This window comes from Scomber scombrus, chromosome 1 (genome assembly GCF_963691925.1).
Source record: "Scomber scombrus chromosome 1, fScoSco1.1, whole genome shotgun sequence".
In the NCBI taxonomy this organism is placed as follows: Eukaryota; Metazoa; Chordata; class Actinopteri; order Scombriformes; family Scombridae; genus Scomber; species Scomber scombrus.
In genome coordinates this window covers 12,304,069-12,324,399 of record NC_084970.1, presented here as the reverse complement: position 1 = coordinate 12,324,399, position 20,331 = coordinate 12,304,069, and the positions used below count along the sequence as shown (strand labels likewise).

General features: G+C 39.7%; 1 protein-coding gene across 2 annotated transcripts in view; it reads right to left on the bottom strand.

The window, feature by feature from the left end:
- Positions 1 to 20,331, bottom strand: part of igdcc4 (immunoglobulin superfamily, DCC subclass, member 4) — a 58,043-nt gene that overhangs the window by 24,516 nt on the left and 13,196 nt on the right. For both annotated transcript variants that reach the window (XM_062420667.1, XM_062420675.1), the window contains exons 2-3: positions 7,185 to 7,499; positions 1,149 to 1,290 (exon numbers count right to left, since the gene is read on the bottom strand). In XM_062420667.1, the coding sequence (XP_062276651.1) occupies positions 1,149 to 1,290; positions 7,185 to 7,499 (457 nt within the window). The remainder of the gene's footprint in view (positions 1 to 1,148; positions 1,291 to 7,184; positions 7,500 to 20,331) is intronic.

The window sequence follows — 20,331 nt, the reverse complement described above, 5'->3', positions numbered from 1 at the left end:
TTTACAATGCGCTCACATTCACAACTTTCAATTTCAATTAAAGTTAAAAAAAGAAACTTTAAAACTTGAATGTAATCAACAAGTATAACCCTGATGTTTCTCTATCTTTTCTCTTTGTTAAAGTGGGTGATTCTGAAATAATTTACAATGTTAGAGATGGATAAAGCTTTTGAAATGAACTGCAGACAGTGACACCATATTTGTTATTGTGAAATTAACGGGGTGACTGCAACAGTACTAGCTTTTATTTTTACTAGGATTTAATCTTGATGGGGCTTAACCCAGAAGACCAATTTATAGCTTTTGAAAACTTAATGAATTCAGCAGCAGATCATTAACCCAAATGTGCTGAAGGAGCCTGAAAGTATTTCAGATTATGTTGTGTTTTTCTAACTATACTAAGTTTATTTCCTTTATAAAATTAAATTATGGTCATGTTACTCTAATTAAATATATGCATATAACTTATCATGTATGACTTTCCTTTTGTTGCAAGATAATCTTTTTTTGGCATTATGTGTAAGACAATACTAGGATATCCTAGTATGTCTCTTCCTATTTCCCTCATTTACTGTCATCTCTGGGACAGATAGGTAGAGGATCTAGAAGCAGACATAGGACAGCACAAGTTGAATGAAAAAAGGCTTTAATAAATCACAGTAAAAAAACAAGCATAAATGTCCAAAAAGCTGGCAGGTCAAAAACAGACGGATTGTTCAAACCATAAGCAATGGCAAGAACAGATGAGAGACAGGATCAGAATACAAAATGACTGAAGACAAAGGTCCGAAGGAAAAACACTATAACAAAGAAACTGGCAAGGAATGAATGACTGAGACCGGTAAATGTAGAAGAAGAACAGGTGAGTGGGGGGGGGGGGACAAGCAGGAGCTGACTGTCTTAGGAAAGAACTGAGAGCATGGCATGGCTAAAGATGCTAGATGCAGGGTATGTGTGAAGGGAAAACCAGGCTGGGAAAGAAGCACAGAGAGGAAGCCCAGAACAAACAGAAAACCAAATCCCAGGAAAACAAATTAACGAAAGGAGTAGGACCATGACACTCCCACTACCCACTACTAGAGAAGAGAGAAGAGGAGAGAAGATCTTAAGAATAAGATGAAGGATAATAACAACAGAAGCAGAGTCACCTTGTGTCTTCAGGGACAGTCACTTTGTCCTTTTCCCAGGTAATAACAGGTGTGGGAACTCCCTCAATCTGGCACTCAAAGCGGGCAGCACCCCCAACGGGCACTGTTTGGGGTGATGGCTCCTGATGGAACTGAGACAGACCTGAGGGTACAGAGACAATGGATCAGGAAATATCTAAGCTGAATAAGGCCCTGTTAACACGACAAGGCTCGGGGGGGTGAAAACGACAAAATATTTTATCGGATGTGCCTTTCGTTTAGACGGTGACAGCGTTTTTGAGGCTTAAAAACGCAAAAAAGTCAAAACACCTTCCAGAGTGGAAATCTTAAAAACCTGTTCCCGTCTAAAGGGTAAAAAACGCAAAAGTCTGCCTTAAATGCAGTGGAGTTTTTGCTGCGGTCTGAAGCTGTAACCTAGGTTACAGACGCTCTTCCATGTGACGTCACATACCTATCCTTCTGCTGATACCTGTCTGCTGCAGCGGGGCCGACAATGACAGAGGAGGGGGAGAGAAGTGTAGTCTGAGACAAAATGGTCAGTTTTTGTTCGCTTCTTAGCCATGTTTTGGTTTTGGTTTTCCATTTCGCGCTACTAGGGAGAGAAGTAGAGGGAAGGTTCTACACAGGGCCACAGACTTTGTGGTGTTGTGGCCGCCTGGTGTGCATACAACATTGAATTCCACAAACTTTTGCGTCACTGTATGCACGCAGATTTCCCCCCAAAAAACAGATTCCGTTTCCGTGTAATCATAGCTTTAGCAAGATACAGTAGACACAAAACTTTGTACTTTACTTGTGTTAGTATTAGGAGTCATCAGTATGCTGGTACCTGAACTAATGCTTTAGTTATTGACCTTTTTTTCATTTAGTGAAATCATCTACAGGTACCTCTGATATGGTGACAGTGACAAAGTTTGTTTGATGTAGGTCTCACATGATTTGACATAGGCAATTATCTCAAATCTGGAGTCCATACTTGGTCTCCAGCTCCCTTTTCGCCAGTGCCAACATGGACAGCGTCATGACCATTCTAGTCACAATGGAAAGTTTTCTGTACACTGACTGTGTATGTCAGAATTGTGGGTCCATGACTTAATACAACATCAAAATAAAACTGGTCCTTAAAGATACAATTCATGTGAGAGTTTTTTATTTCACATGCTTGAAACAGTTTAAGTATCTTTGCATAACACTGCTATTGTCTCAACTTCACAAGTTACAATTATTGTATTCAAGCCATTGTGAGGTTTTTAAAGGTAACATTTTGAAATGTATAATTTAATTAAAGACTTGTTCAGACCCTTTAAATACCCTTGAATGTCCTGATTAGGAGAAATTTCGGGATTTAAACAGGCTTGGCTAGATTATTTCTCCTCTCTAGGTGTTGGCAGAGTCTTGGCAGCGCTCCAGTTTTCACAGCCTCAACACATTCACACAGCATACTACTGTAGATAATACTGAGCACCAGGGGGCAGCAATGAGCACTATCTGAGGGCCTCTAACCTCTGACCCCAACAGGCTGTCAGAGGAGAGAACAAAACTGGTTGGCTGTCCCAACCACTTCGCCTGTAGCCCTGCCTGAGGAGTAGAGAGTGGGGGTGGATCAAAGGACAGAGTAGAGAAAGAAGAGAGAAGGCAAACTAAGGCGGGGAGAAAGCTGGGAGGTAACGAGAGAAGAATCCAAATCCCAACTAATAGAACTGTGTGGAGAAAATTCAGTATATATGTAGCAATGGCATAAAATACAAGGTGAATCATTATATCACATATTTATTGTGTGCAGCAAAACACAACAAAACAAATTAATCTATTTTAACACAAAGATATTTGGTAGTTTGGTTTCTGCATCTAGTTCTGTAACCCATTTACTTCATATGGAGCGCATCGCAGAACTGATTCAGACCAGATTTGTTGAGTTGTTCACACAGCATGAAAACATGTAAAGACTATCCAGCAGTATCATGTACAATAATCTGCTTTGCAGGAAGGACAAAGCTGATTCACACATTTCAAAAGACTACCAGTAGTAGTTTGGAAGTAATTGTAAACATAAAGTAGAGCTGAAGTTGAGAGAATGTCATTATAGATTTTCAGGTATTTGACCTGATGATGGTGCTAGAAAGTGATCAAAGTTATCTCAATGTATCCCGAGGGGGGCATGAACGCTTGTATCAAATGTCATGGCAATCCATCCAGCCATTGGCAGGATATTTAAGTCAGGAAGAAAGTGGTGGACCGACTAAGAGACAGACAATGCCATCAACAGAGCTAAAAAGCTGTAAGAGTGGGGACACAGTGGAATGTCATATGAATTTAAACAAACAAAACAATGGAATAGATGACTGTGTGGATCCTTGCACCACTGTAGTTCTCTAACTTGTTTTAGAGTTGGGTGTTGTCAAACTTGCAGCCAATAACATGGCCGAACAAGAAAAGGAACAACTTTTTAAAAAATGTGTTTAGGACAACTAGGCTGAAATCACATTTCTCAATGAGTATGTAAATGCTACATGCTTATACACATGTTTGGCCTTAGTATCAGAAAGCATTTGAATCATTTCAGAAAAACAAACAAAAAACATGTAAAGACCGTTGCTTGGCAAGCTTTGCAGGAGGAGTTGATGATTAACCCCTGCCATTTCCAGCCATTACAGCATGATGCCCTCATGTAAACACACCACCTGTTACACTACCAGAGTGCCTGATGGGGTGCCAGACTCACTGTGCGTGTCTGTGAGTGTGTGCACGTGTAAATTTGAGTGCATGTGTGCTGAGCTACTTGTACCTTAGTGTTTACTCTGCTGTGTGCCTTGATGCCAGTGCACAGTCTGCCTGTGATTACATTTCTGGATCACTGTGTGCATGTGTGTGCATATGTGAGTGGTGAAAAACAGCTGATCAGCGAGAGTGCACATTAGCAGATATTAATGCAAAGGGGGATGGTGGGTGTTCAGAGAAGACATTTTTGCCCATGCTGTGAGGGAACAATGGTGACTGGCCAAGCTTCCACCTCCGCTCTGTCAAAGCATAATCATATTAGTCTTTTCCCAGGACTCCATGATTTCATTGCAGTCCTTAGGCCTGCAATGAAATTCCATGGCAGATCTGTTCGGCACCATGCAGAGCACACATTCAGATGTTGCAAAAGTGACACTCTTCTTCTCAGGCAGGTGGTGGTGATACGCTAGGCAAATTTTCAGAGTAACACTCCCAGTAAAAGGTGTCAGGGTTACAGGGTAAAAAATATGTCTCAACGCTTCCTAACAACAAGATCTTTTTATGTTTTATAAAAACATTTTAAGGCAGCTCCTTGGGCACTGCACTATGTAAAGTGTGTAACCTTTCGTTGTGCTACATAAAAATTCACAATCTTGTCTCTTTGTTCCCTCTTTTTTTCTTTTTTCATTGCTTCTCTCTTTCTCTCCGTCTCTCTCTCCTGCCCTTGACTTTACCCCGACTCTTTCTTTGTCTTTGTCCATCCCTCTATCTATGCCCCACTCTTTGGCCCCACAGCTATCAGATTGCAGCACGTTTCCCCTCCCCTTGTACAAGCAGATAGTTCCACCCATGACCTCTTTGCTACCCAGCTTTCAGGCTGAGTAAAACTGTGAAAACCTATCAAGCATTCCCCCAGCCTAAACACATCTTTGTAATAGCTACTGGAAAAATGTGTAATATAGATGTTTTATATTTACAGTAAACAAGGGTGACAATGAATCCACTTAAAGGTGTAAATTAGTCATACGTGTTTTTAAGTAAGAGCCAGCAAATAAAACAGTAAATGTACTTGAGCTACCATTTTTCATCTAAAAGTGATTCTCCACATCCTCTTTTCTTTGGGAATGGAATGCATATTTTGAGGGATAAGAGACATTTTCGATGCATTTATATCCAGCTGCCTCAAAATAACTTACTCAAATCATGCAAGAGGCATAACGAGACAGAGGAAACACACTGCAATGAAAGCAACATATACATTTAAAAATATGTGTACCCAAACTAGTGCAAAAAGTGCACTATTAAAACTTTAAATGAAGAGGATGTGCACATTTCTGTTTTAGTTCCATTTGAATATGGTGCTGTTAAAAATGCATAGCACTATAATGAAGAAAAAACTAGCACATTTAGTCTAGTGTCAGTGTTTTTGCATGGAGAACAGAAAACACTTTTCATGGTTATGACAGCAGCACTGTGATTGAATTCTGGCAGGAATTAGGAAACATTGACATTCACCTCAGCAGTCTCATAATGAGAAAGGTTAATTGGTATAATTAATGTCAAAAGCTGTTTTTTCCAGTAACATAATTTACCCACATATGTATTTGGGACATGTAATGTGTACGCTGTATGCTGCCTCTGGCATTTTGCCGAGAAAAAATCAGTGAGAGACTGAACGGCTCCAGGCCTAAATTCATTTTTTTTTTTTATTTAAAGAGAGCAGGTCTCTTTCGTGGTCTCCCTCCCTCTCCCCGACACATCCACATGCTTTTAGACAAGGCCACATGCATCATACACCGCGACAGGGAAAAAGGAGCAGGTGGCTTTCATAATGTGTTTTCACAGATGTGATCTCTGCTACATTCTCTCTTCAGTCTCATTTCTGGTAGTGAAGACACAGTAGGAAATGAGAATGTCCGCTCAATGTCAATGTTAAGGCAGCTCGGCTCCAACCTCTTGCACACTGGTCCCATCTATCTCATAGCCTCTCACCACTGATTTAATTCAAAAACCACACACACACTTAATACACACGCATACAAACTGAAGGTCATTCCTAATGGTCTCTGAAGCCTTTTTTCCACCATCACTACAAACTCTCTTCAGCCTTTTCCACCTTCCCACCATTCATCCAACTTCCCCCTCTCTCCCCTTATTGTCCCTCAAACAAGAGGTCCTCATAAATAGGCATGTGACAGCTGACAAAAGAGGGAGCATCTGCAGAGTATACTGTTTCATTTTACACAAAGCTAATGACTAAATAAAGACTACCACTTAAGACTGAGAGAAAAAGACCTCCTTGGAGGGGCATTTTAAAAAGCTACATTCTGTCCTCTCATCCCTCACACCCACCTCCTCCTGATCGTTTCTCTCATTTTCACTCACACTTCCTCCGTCTTTCCGAGCCTTTTAACAAACGGTTGTTTAAGAGTGTACCTGTTCCCAGGACACTTGTTAGCAAAAGAAACAAGTTCATCTCCATCCATGCAAGGAAATACCCTTTACAAAATTCTGACAAATCACATTGATGTGTGTGTGAGTGCATACCCAAACTAAAATTCAAACCAGTGTTCTGTCATTTATATTAGCGATGTTACAAACTACATTTTATCTGCCTATTTCAAGCTTTTTGACCACCCGAGCACATGTGAAATGATAATAAAGTAGCTGTGGTGAACTTAGATATAGTATTTTCAGGTAAGAGTGCCTTTATTATATAAGCTATTTCCTGCTTCAGTCTAACCATATGAACATAACTTTACATAGGGCTGCAACTAACAATTATTTCCATTAGTGATGAATTGGGCTATTTCCTCGATGAATAATCTGGCCCATTTAATGCCAAAAAATGGTGAAAAATATCCAGTACTATTTCACAGAGAACAAGGAGGTATCTGAACCAAACGTGCAGTTTACTTTCTCAAAACACTATAAAAGCAGCAAATTTGCACATCTGAGTAGCTTGAACTGCAGACTTTTTGTTGTTGTTGACATTTTAACTTAAAAATAGACTTAAACAATTAATATTTTAGCAATTAAATTTCTCCAACCAATTGATTGACTGATTAATAATCAGCTCTACTAATGATGTAATGAAATAATTGTTTAAATATGCATCAATCTGTCCAATAACTTTCTACACTCTTGTTTTTCAGGATGTAGGAGCATGTACTGGTTAAAATGTCACCGGACCTACACACCTAGACAGATCAATTCACCAACTCACATTGCACCATTTTTTAGCTTCCAACTAGCATGTGTTTTAAACAAAAGCACCCAAAAGAAACTAAGGTGCACCAGGTGTTACTGGTCACTTACTTGTCAGGAGCACGTTTACAGTCCGACTGGTCAAGGCTCCAAGGGCACTGGCACTCACGCAGCTGTAGCCCCCCTCCACACCCTGGGGAGGCTGGCCATCCTTAGCGGTGGGCAGCAGGAGGAGGGATCCGTTGGCTAAATACTGCAGGAAGTCACCCCCCTGCAGAGGTAGGGGCTGTCCATCCTGAAGCCAGGTGACATTGAAAGGTGTATCGCTGGCCCCCAGGTTGCAGTGCAGCAAGAGGGGTGATCCCGGCTCCAACACTACATGGCTGGGCCCAGCCCCGCAGCTCAGCTCCACTGAAACAGGCTTTTCTGTGGGGGGGCAAAGAAATCAAAGACAGTTAACAATGACCTGAATTACACTAGTCTATGATAGGCTTAGATTAATAGATTAATAGATTGATAGATTAATTTATATATCATATGCTGTATGTGAAGCCTTTTATTGGTCTGTGAACACTATCACAGCAACTACAACACAAGTTTATGAATGAATTATTTCCTCAATTTATCCAATTATTGTTAAGTTCTTACATCGTCATCATTTTTATTTTTGGCTATTTTTGTCTACTTTATGAGTTTACGCATTCGGCAATTTGTCATTTTAAAGCAAAACTTCTATAGAGTCATTAATGTTGGCAGGACAGATGGATAGTCGTAGTGCATTCCAGAGGCAGGGTTTTTTGGGGACAGAGAGGAAGCCAGAGTCAGAGGAGGAGGAGGAGCTCTGAAAATGAAATGGGTGCAGTGGCATGGAAGGATTTGTATGTCAGCAGAGGGACATTAAAGTCAATGAGAAAGCGGGAAGTCCAGGAGTCAGAGGTTGACGAGATGAGCGGCTGCTTTATATGCTAAAGTCAAATGAGATTTTGCTGTTGATTGGCCTTGATCATGTTGTTTGTTCATTTAAACTAGACGACATGAGTAATTTTCAATCATTTCAATAGCCTTTAAACATGATCAGTATTTCATTAAATACAAAGCAATTTTGAGGAGTCACATGACGTGGGCAAAATGTTTGTATGGGGCTGAAACAGTTTTTTCTCAATTAAAGTGAAGAGAAAGCAAATCACCCTCTTGCATGGAAGATTATTAGCTATAATCAACGCAAATCATCTGAAGTTTCTACAAGAAACTGCCCAAATAGAGCAAAGTCTGGGCTAACTAGCACTGCTACTACTAACCAAAAGGTACAAGCTAACTGCAAGAAGGGTAGGCCCCCTCTTTCCATGCAACATCATCCTGCAGCTTCTCCACCTTGACTATCCTGACAGACTTGAACTTGACAGAGGTCACAGGTCCCTGAGACACAAACCCGACAGAGAGCAGCTACCATAAGCTTTCCTTACCTGGTTCCTGCACTTCCAGGACAGAAATCACATTGCTGACGCAGTGTGGAGGAGGGGCAGAATGACATGGAACAGGCATTACATCATGGTCCTCCCAGACTTCTCAAAATGAGTGGTTGAGATACGGGCTAAACAAACAGCTGCTACATGAAAGATAGATCAAATTTGATGTCTTGTGACGTCTCGTGCCCGTCAGCATTGGACTTCATGCTTTCCCTACTTCGTCCCAGACCAATAAATGACCAACCATCACTGCTGCTTTTAATTTAGAAGGTTAGGGCTAGTATAAGACACACACAAGCAATATTATTTTGTGTGTATGTATGTGTATGTGTGTATTAATGTTATATGTGAATACGTGTATGAATAGATATATATATATATATATATATTTTATTTCTTTTTTCTCAGGTTATAATTGTATATGTATGTTTCACTGTAATGAGTCAACAATTCATAAGCCTACTTTACATCTTTTTTTCTTTTATTTGTGTGTGTTTGTGTGAGAGTGTTGTCACATGTGCATAGTGTGTGTGTGTGTATAACTGTATGCATGTGTATGGGTGCACGTGTATATGTGCATTTTATTTGTATTTCTCTGTTTTTTGCTGGTGAATGTTACAGTAGTCAGTGAGGTCCGTGAACGCACCACTGTCACCAGCTGGATGATATTCACAGCAGCTGGTACTGTGTCTCTGGGCTGTCCTCACTTGCCTTTTGGGTGAAGTTGAACAAGGAAGAAGGAAATGGTGATCAATACGTGTGTGTTCAGTGTATTCCTATCCACATATGAGGGAATACTGCAAGACATACATCTTTTAACTGGAGGTTTGAACCATGTGAGCCGGCCCGTATGAGAATGGAGGCAGCAACCACAGTGGGAGGTCAATCACTGTTCTCATACTTGTCATGCCAGGCGATATGTGTTTCTCACAGTGTATCGCCTGGCATAGTGCACATGAGTGTGGTGCAAGGGTCCATCATCCACACTTTTCTTTGTGTAGTAAGAGAGGGGAGAGGAGACTCACCCCCTCTCGTGTGTGTGTTAAGTGTATTCCTCATCACAGGAGAGTGAATAGCGCCAGACACTCCTCTCTTCACCAGAGGTTGAAAGTGTCCTGTTCCTGACAACATTTTACCAAGCATAGTAAAACACAATCTACGCACACAATCCACACACAATATAAAATTTCAACCCATTTGTCACCACAACAAGATTCAAGGGGTGTGTGCACAGCTGCTCTCTTCATTATCTTTCCTCCTATCCTACCCCCTCTGCTGCTTTTGAAACTAAAATGTAAAAGACGTATGAAGATAATGTCATAAGAGGTTACTGATATAAAAGACAAACATAACTTGCCATTTTCAGTGTGTAGGTTGCTAGCTTAGAGGTTGTTATTACTGTTGCTGGTTTATGTAGCAACAGGGATTTTAAAAACAGTAACTTTCAGATAGTGGAAGGCAGGAGAATGTCACCTGAAATAGGCAAAATGTGGCAGGCTTATACCAAAAGTCTGCATCCAATGTGTTAGACCATTCCCATCCCTACTTAACACGATTGGCCACTTCTCCAAATTGTCTGGGTACAAAGTGGGTCACTTTTCCTGGGCCATAGCATATTTTGGTGTCCAATCAGCCCCACTGCACTAAGACCTTGTGCGTCTTCATTTTGAATTCCTCCTGAACAATTCAAGGCTCCCCCCTTTTCCTCTCACTGTGGGCCAAGGCAAATGTGCTTAAAATGAACTGTGCACCAAAATTCAATTATCTTTTACAGACAATACCTATTGAAATTCTTTCAAGTATTTAAAAAAATGTGAAAGCTTGTGCAACATATTTCTCTGGAACATCAAACACAGAAAAAAATTACACAGACCAGTGGGCAAAGGAGGGTTTGGCATCCCATACCATTGACAGTTCTTTATGAAGACCTATACACACTATTAACTTTATCATAACTAAGCTGACAGTAGTAAACAAACTCACTCATTCCTATTTCATATGCAGTGGAGGAGGATTACAGCTATTTGTGAAGTGGATTCACACCACAACTTAACAGCCTCCATTTGGTGAAACCAGAAGCTGTGCATAACCATAGACTGAAGGCGATCTGTATGAGGGGTGCACCATTAAGTTTTGACACTCAGTTCTCTAGGTATTTGCAACTCAGACATCTGTAAGTCCAAACTTTTGCTTGTGTTTCTACACCTCCCCCTAGTGCTGACACTCTTAAGCATATAGAGTTCTTTGATAAAGGGCTTCTTGCTATTACTCAATGCTTTTGAACTGCTCAGATAAAGCAGCCTTTTCCATGAAAGTGGTGTGTGAGGCTGACATGGGAGTTTCATCCATAACCTTTGAAATACTGTATTTGACCTTCATAGTCTGGTATTATTGTGTTTTTTTTTACCTTTGTCTTATAAAAGTAAGTGATGTGAGTGACATTTTTTCATTAATTTCCGTGGAAAACATGATGGCGAGAGGAAAGGGTAGAAAATGTGCAGAAAAAAGAAGAGAGCTAATGAAAAAAGAGGGTAAAGATCAAGACAGAAGGAGATCGGCGATAAAGACCTGAAGACTGATTATCTTGAATGACATACGTGACAGCACTTAATTATCTTTTATCAGGGGGCCGGTAAGTATGAGAAACACAGGGAAGATCATGAAATAAGTTGGGGTCAATTGTAGCTCTACATTTTTTTGCACTGCTTTCAGAAGACTACACATATCAGTCTATGCTTTTTCAATGATTACTGCTTTTAAAGAACACATTTTTCTTCATACATTATGCACTAACATCTGTTTCATAATCTGTATGAAACCAGAGGCAAATCAAATCAAGACCTAAGAACTAAGGTCATGTGGATCTTTTCAAGTCATGATCATTTAGATGCAGTACGAAAAAAAGTTTTCAGCTGTTTGAAAAGGGAGATCTACACATAATGTAAACATGCTGTACAAAATAAATTAAATTTGAAGAAATGATATCACAGCTACTAACGCTACATTCCTATGAAGGCCTGAACGATACTGGATTTCTGGGGCCAATACTGATTTTAAGGAGTAAGATGTAAAATTCCGATCTAAATATATTAGCTAATAATACTGAATATATACATAAACACACTTTATTTTTTGCAGTGATCCCCTTAAATGTAATGATCAAACACTGATGGAGGCAGGATATCTGAAGGTAAACAATACATTGTATAAAATGGCATCACTGAGACATTAAACTTTACTTGGAATGTAATAAATATAAATTACTATGAATTTTAAAAAAACATACATACATACATATATATTAAACTCAACTACACATAAAATGTAACTTCAAAAAATATGCATGTGTGTATCTGCACATATCGGAAAACCTATATGCTGATGACAGACTGATATATCTGTCAGGTTTTAGTATCTATCATAACTCCTATGGTTACTTGTTCCTCTTGGCTTGTCTCTGTATTTGACAAAGGTAGTTAGTGTAGTTATTTGTAAAACTGCTTACTTATTTAGCTGAAGCATCTCCACTTTGGCACAATTTTTCAAGTTGTTAGTTGCCTAATGTTACTTTGAAACCTCATTTAAGTTCTAATCGTCTGACTTCTTCTGTAGCTTGCAAATACTGTCAATTGAGGTTAAGTCACTTCAAATGTCTTTTTCATGAAGTTATATTATTGTATGTGTAACTGTGTACATTTTAAGTTCCCTTCCCTCTATAGTTCATTTGAGAAATCTATTTGTCAATTCAGCTAAGAAACACACACAGGCAGAGGCAAAAACACATACTGTACACACACGCAGGCAGGTTTCCTTCAGCTTCTCTTTCTCTGGCATTGGATTAATTAAGTTAATGGGAGATGGAATTTTTTCCTTGATTAAATGAGGCCTGACCCCCACCATCACATCCTGATGAAGAGGTTGGGTAATGCTGAGCAAGGCTACACAGCGCTCTGGCACACACTTACACACACAAACACAACACACACACTCCTGCCATGGAGACAACATGCATGCACACATTTGCACTCAAAACCAAATACACATGCAGAGACATATACAGACACACATGTAAATAACATTAATACATGAACACAATCTTGTAGGAACAGACACACTTGCCTACATGCGCGCAAACACACATGGACACAGATCACTTACACAGCTCCCCTCTTCCTCTCTACCATTTCAACTAATTAGGTCTCATTAAGTCATTAAAACATTAGCAGCCATTTCCCAGCTCACTGCCAATAGTTTCACTTGCAAGAAGTGGGGATCATTCTTCGTTGGGTATGTAAGCCATTAAACCTCACAAAACTGAAGTAGAGGTGTGTTGAGTAACATGCAATCGAAAAAAAGGGAGGAAAATGGTAATTTTAAGTTTTGACACTTTAAACTATTATAATATAGATACATAGATACATAAAATGCCACACTGTCCAAACTAGTTGGACAAAAGTTACTGTAACGTTTACTAAACCAAGGACTAACATGACCTAGTATACTTTTAAAAAGTATACTTTCATCAGGGAATACCACACCGAACACACAAACACACACACACACACGCTCAACATGCCCTAGATTTGTGGCCATGTGCCACACACACACATTTCACTAACATGTACCCACGCAAACACCCATTACAACACACACAGACGCATGTACATCCACATATAAACTGTCAGTGTATCATGTGGACACAATGTAATGAAGAGGGGGGATCTGTGAAGTGGCCATTTTGCCATTTTACCGAACAAGTGGGAGCTGCTGGAAAGAACAGGGTAAACTCTGGGATATAGTAGCGGCTGTGCGGTCTCGCTGAGCTGTAGTGAATGGATTGTGATGGCACTGCGCCAAGAGGTTCATAGCTTACTCTAAGTAGAGAGAGGACAGTAGTTTACAAAAAGGGAGAGAGATGAGAACTGAGATGATGATGAAATAGAAACAGTCAGAGTACAGGAGACAAGCAAATATTTAAAAAAAAGAAATAAAAAAGCAAACATTTCACTCATGAATGATACTCAAGCCCACCAGTAATAATTAAAATACTTTGTCTGGAGTAAGAGTGCAGTGGTGGTATGATACTGAAGATTTTGCAAGATCTGATAAGTGATGTTTGGTGTACCTACTGCTTCCATATATCAGGTGGATAAATATAAAAATGGATAGACTAAAGACTGATTTGTAGTCCTTTTCACAATAAAAACATGAAAAATAGATTGCAGTGAAGCAAAATACAAACACAGGAAAAAAAAATATCCGTCCTCGTTATTTAGAGAGAGAAAAAGAGCGAAAAGCTTGGGGAGATGGAGTTGTGAAGTTGTTAGAGCAGTTCTCGCACTAACATCAACACTTATTCCGAAAGTCCATTTCTGTTAATGGATCACTTATTCACAAAACATTTGGGAGAACAGAAGGAGAAAGAGGAGGAGTAGGAGGAGGAGTGTGACCCGGCACAGCCCATATTTCACCTGGCCCAGCTCACTGTCAACAGAGACTGGGCACCCCGTGACCCTTAGGCTACAGCTCAGGTTTCCACAGCCTCTCAAGTGAAGCTATGCAATACGCCGGGCCTTTCATGAACTACAGATACCCACAAAGAGGCTGGGCTACAAGAGCCCCCCCCCCAAAAAAAAAAAAAATCATGTAGAGAATTTTCTTTTTATCCAATGCCCCACAATGACATATGTTGCTGTGGGTAGTTTTTTTTTTGTGGTGCTGCTACTTGCTACAAATTTCGCAACAGTAACAATTAAATTTAGCCAGTCCTGTCATATCCATACCACAACTGTACATTATTATTAGAACCATGTCTATGTTGATTGTTTATGAGGCTGACATCTGCTTTGCACAGTTGTTACGTTGTTCTCATATGTACATCATATGTTTTTTATATATTTAGCTGTGTATATTATCAAGTGGAAAGTAATTACTTTGTAATGCTGACAGACATTAAAAACAAGCTAAGAGTCTACAGCCACACTAGCAGCTCTGTGAGGCTGCACTGCTGCAAACATCAGCATGCTAACATGCTTACCATGACAGTGTTAACAAGCTGATGTTTATGTTTAACATAGTCACTGATGAAATTGTCTTTTGTATTATGGGTATTTATTCATACACAATAGTATTGGAAATGTTTAAATTTTGACCTGATGATGGTGCTAGAAGTAAAACTAAGACTTAATCACCAAAGTGATAACAGAACAAGGATATATTTACCAGATTTCATGGCAATTGATCCATTAGTTGTAATATTTCACAAAATAATATACATGTTCAACTTCATGGTGTCACCTAAGGAAAAGTTAGGTTATCGCCAATATCAGTAGGTTTCAGATTCAGATTCAGCTTTATTTATCCCCGAGGGGCAATTCAGTTTCTACAAGCCCAACCTCACATAAACAAACAGTAATCAACAACATTCGTTCCTACACAACAATATCAGAGGAGGCGATAAATGACCAGCGGGGAAATAAAATACAATACAGGTTTCATCCTCTTAAGACATGAATGTTTGAACAATTTCATGGCAATCCATGCAGCAGTTGTTGAAATATTCCACTGTCATGAACAGTGTGGTTAAAAAAACTCTAAAAGTGTCACAGTGCTACATGAACATGACTTATGTGTCAAGCAGGCTTAAGTTTTTTTTTTTTTAAATGGCAAAAGGTGGAGAGGATGAGGTAATGGAAAGAGAGAATACAGGACAAAAAGAGAGACCGAGATAGATAGAATGAAATAGAGGACTGAACAGCGCAGATAAGATTAGGACATCCTTGAGACTCAATTGAAAGAGAGCAGCAAAATGTGATTACAGAAGCTTTTGTGAAGAGGGACCACTGAAGCACTCAAAAGCAGTGATAACCAGATTGCCATGTATATCTGCTAAATTGACACAGAGGCAGTAGATAATTGCTATGAGCCTTTCCAAATGATGTTAGAAATATATTGCATTGCACAAATGGGTGGTACTTGTCTCAGAGAAACAGGGTTATAAGACATCACTATACACTAAAGTGTGATTGGCACTAAGTAGTTTACAGTAATGCCAGGAAAACTCTGTATGTTGCAAATCAAACCACAAACCAAGTTCAACTAGTGCCTAGCTTATTGTTTCAGTGTTTGTTTGCTAATATCGATAACAACAAGGCAAAAAAAATACCCCTTACATACATCCTACTTACATGTGCTCGCAGCCAAAAACAAGCTAGCAAACCCTACAGGGACAATGAAACTCTCAAGTTTTGGTATGCAGGTGAAAAATAACAGGAGAAAGAAGGTCGGAAACAGTGAAAAACAAACCTTACTACTGTCTACATATTTCAGTTTTTATCTCATAGGCTTCATCTTTGACTTTCCATGCAAAAAATGTTGCTTTGGGCAATGGTTATTTTCTGTAAAACACTGTCAGGAGTCTAAAGTGTACAGCACATTCAACCCACTTGATGGCAAATTAAAACTCTGTTTACTAGTTGAGCAATGCCGCATACAGAAGCCTCGACATTTCACTGAATCCACAGTGAGGCTATGAGTCACTCAACAATGTGAACAGCTGCCGTGTCAGGTGTTAACCGTTCCAGCTGTGTTTCCTCCCATGATGATACACCAGGGTTCTTCTCACACCCAGTCATCTAACCGCAAACACACACATACACTTACTTTCACTGACAGCAGGCTGATGCAATCAAAGGTTTTAATTTTTTTTAATGTTAATTAACTTTGGGTGAGTTGATACGAACAGACAGCGTTGAAAAATTAATTTTAAATTTTTTTTATTTGATTGGGAGAGTTGTACTTTTTTTCACTTCCTTAATTAAGTATTCTGCTGCTCAGGATTTCTGACCTCCATATTGAGTAGAATATTGTAAATCTATATTAAAATTCAAATGATTACCTCCCAAAAGCACATTATTGACATTTTAAGACAAGTGAGAAATTCTTCACTTGCTAAGTCTTTGTGTATTTGTCAACCTGCCTTTGCACCTGTCAGGCTGTATTTACATGTACAACAGCTGACCCATGACCCGTAAGAGTTTAGATCCACGTTTTATACAGTCAATCAGGTCTGGGTCAGGAGGGAGCTGGGTACACATTATCCTGAGTAGCCTTGAGGCTCTGAGGGAAGATGGCTACCATAACATGACAGCAGCGTAGCAGCTTTCCAGGCAAAACATCCCAAGGCAAGTGTTCTTTCTTCACCAAGGTGTACAGTGTACCTAAGTGAGAGCGCTTGCCTTGTCTTGCCCAGAAAGAAAGTTTTCCCCACTGTCCTCCGTGACTGGCTTCCTGGAGGATGAAGCAAGGGATCTTTGGTAGCCTTAGCCACTTCCCTGTCCTTTCTGTAGTAACCAGCCCTAGGTAAACAGCTTTATGTTTTTTTTTGTGTTAAAATGCCAAGGGATGAAAAATAAAACTAAAGATTTGTACTGCAACATATCATTTTATTTTATTTTAGTTCAAATGGATTTCATCAAATTTCTATCGAAAATTACCATTCCGAACCGGTATCTAAGTCATGGTATTGGTTCACTTTTGAACAATACCAAACCCAGCCCTAGTAACGAACCACAGACCTGACATTTACAGTTACTATTATTTATCATTCTGTGACCTTCTTCTCACAGCCAGTGGAATGACAAATGGCATACCACTGTACAATGAAAAGAAGAGGGTTAGTGGTGAGACAAACATGGCTCCTGTGTCCCATTGAATGTATGTGCGTGTGTGTGTGTGTGTGTGTGTATATATGTGTGTGTGTGCGTGTGTGTGTGTGTGTAAGAGTGAAAAAGGGAGCCAAAAAGAAAAGGAGGGATAAAGAATGAGAGAGGGGGCGTACCAGTGCAGTCCCTCATGTCTCCTGCTCTATGTACAGTGCTCATTCATCCCAGTCTGGCTTCCTCCAATCACAGAGCAGCATTCCTGCAAACAGGGCCTCCCAGCAGCATGGGGCCTCCACATGGCCATGTCAAGTGCCAGGCCCACTTGCATGAGTCAACAAAGCTGGCAATAAAACTAACATGGGAGTAACACAGGAGATCCGAATCAGAATCTGTTTATTCATGCAGCGGTGCGGTGAATGTAAAGGAATTTGTGCTGGTGACATTGGTGCATGAGATGGTATACTGGCAATGTGAAAGTTCCCAGTATGTAGAGACAGTATGTGGGACATAGTGGTAAGTATAATAATAATAATGGATACAGATGAAAATAAAAGACAAAACACAAAGGCAGGTATATGGAAAACATCTAAAAGCACTTCCCTTATTCCTCAACGCTGTCTGACGCTGCTCTTTGAAGTGAGGCACATGGACTGTATAATGCTTGTGTGCAAGGATCAGTGTTGAGCATCTCACACAAGGTCAGAATGATGACTGCTATGTGACACTACCTGGTACATGCCGTGATGAAGGGCATACTGCACTGAGCAGGCCTCACATATTATGCTTCCACTATTGTTCTCAATAATGACATTTTTTTTATCACAGATGTGAGAGAGAATTCTCATTCTCATACTGCATTTGATCGAGAACTAAAGGGTTTGGGATTTGCAGAAATTACTATTCAGGAGATGTGATAATGTGCGTGTTTTATCGTCTGATGGTTACATGCAGTGGAAGTGATTTAGGAGTTAAAGCATTGTACTTACTGCTGCACTTGCACCATATTTTGCAAGCTTATTTTGACTTCCTCTGTAAGCATGTGGATATTCTAGGACTACTTTTCCCTCTGCAGCATGTAGTCTCACTTTTAGAATACTGTAACTATACAGCTAAACCACAACTTGAGAGTGACATTGCAATATTTATCTACATTTATCCTCACCTATATGGTCACCTCTAGTGCTATTCCTCTACCCTAACGTGACCAAGCAGACAGCGGGGAGGAATGGAAGGAATGTGGTGCAGGTCTCAAACAAAAGCATACATATACACACACACCAATAGAACTAAACTGCTAGAATATTAACCAGAGTAATGAGACAAATATCAGCCAGTTATAAAGTTTATCTTACCACATACAGTTTACCAGTGCCATAAGTTGACATTTTACATTTGTGGCATATAACTACATCCAAAAATCCCTAAGTGAATGTGTGGTATAGAAGAAATCACTGCTACAATAAAAAGATAACTGACTGCCTACCTGTTTGTGCAGTAAGGCACTAAAATAAAACAAAAAAACACACACACACACGCACACACACACACACATACACACAAAAAGGTTTGGAGAAGCAGTGACTATATAAATAAGCACATTTGGTGTTCTAGGATGCGATCCACATGTACAGTAGATGCAGATGATGTTCTAGATTACTGCCAGAGTCAATGGAGTTGGGGCCACAGATCCAAAAGAGGTTATAAGGCCTTGGACTGAGGCTGGTGATGGCTCAAAGCTTTCGTAAATTCTATACTGTACAACTGTGACATTACCCTAAACATCAGCTCAAAATCACATCATTATATATATCACATTTCACATCATTGTTACCCTATGTAGCAAACCTCCATGCCCTAGTATGCCAGCAGGATGAAATATTGCACTCTCTTTGCAATCTCTTTGAGTTGTATCATTGCAGTTGTAATATCTATTTGTGCTCTTGGGATCAAAGAATTAATAGATAGCAGCATCACCAAAGAGCAACTTTTAACAGCCTGACACACCAACATTTAATCTTTATACGCAGTGGAGGTGCAACAATGTGAAAACCAGATAAATTCAGCACATTACTTTGAAGATCCCAAGAGAGCAAATCCTCCCCACGGCTCTGAAAGCATGGAGCAAATTTCAAACTTGGCGATATTTGGATAAACTGACCATATATTAGGAGACTTAATGAAGACATACATACATACTTACATATTAAAAATCCTACAGAAAAATGATAACAGCTTTTAGCCATGCATGGGTCAAGATGCTGAACATGATGTAATTTTCCCAGGAAATCTGAGAGGAAACCAATCATTGGTGGTTGAAGTAAAATGCATCACTACCAGTGCGTCATACCCAGTGTGTAATACATTACAAAAAATGTAATGTATTACACATTACTTACAAAAAAAGTAATACTTAATTACTCCCTGTGGAAAGTAATCAAATACTCGTTACATTCGTTATGCGTTACTCGTTAACAATGCCAGAGATATCATGTAAAAGTCTTGGCCATCATAACACCATGTTGTACAAATGATAACTGCCTCAACATAATATATAGGCAACCTGTTTCTCCTCGGAGTCAGCGCAAGACTGGCCAGGCTGAAGAGTCTCTACAAGGGCACACCAGATGGCGTTTCCATCCTGGCATAACACCGGTCCAGTTAGCTCACCAAAGTTTTCCTGTCTGATGGCAGCTGTCTGTTCACTATTATCTGTACTTTTATCTGAGTTTCTTTCTGAAAGACGGAGATTCCTCTGTACAAACGAGCAACACAAATTTTTGCTGCTTGGTTTGGGTCACCATACACTCAGCTTGAGCATCATTGTTGGTCCGTGAGTGTTTCGTTACTAGCTTTGTGTTAGGATGAGAGGTCAGGCAATTGTTGCGCAAGCGTGCATGAAAAGCACCTTTGATTATTTTTTTATCCGCCCAATTTGTACATAATAATTGAAGAACTTAGTAAGTAAAGACATACTTGTTTGTTTAATAACTGTAATGTCTGAATGTAGACACTGTAACACGTTACACTACTGCGTTACAGATAATGTAATGTGATTATACTAACGCGCTATATTGTAACACATTACACACAACACTGGTCATACCAGACACCAGATTTAAAATGACTGTA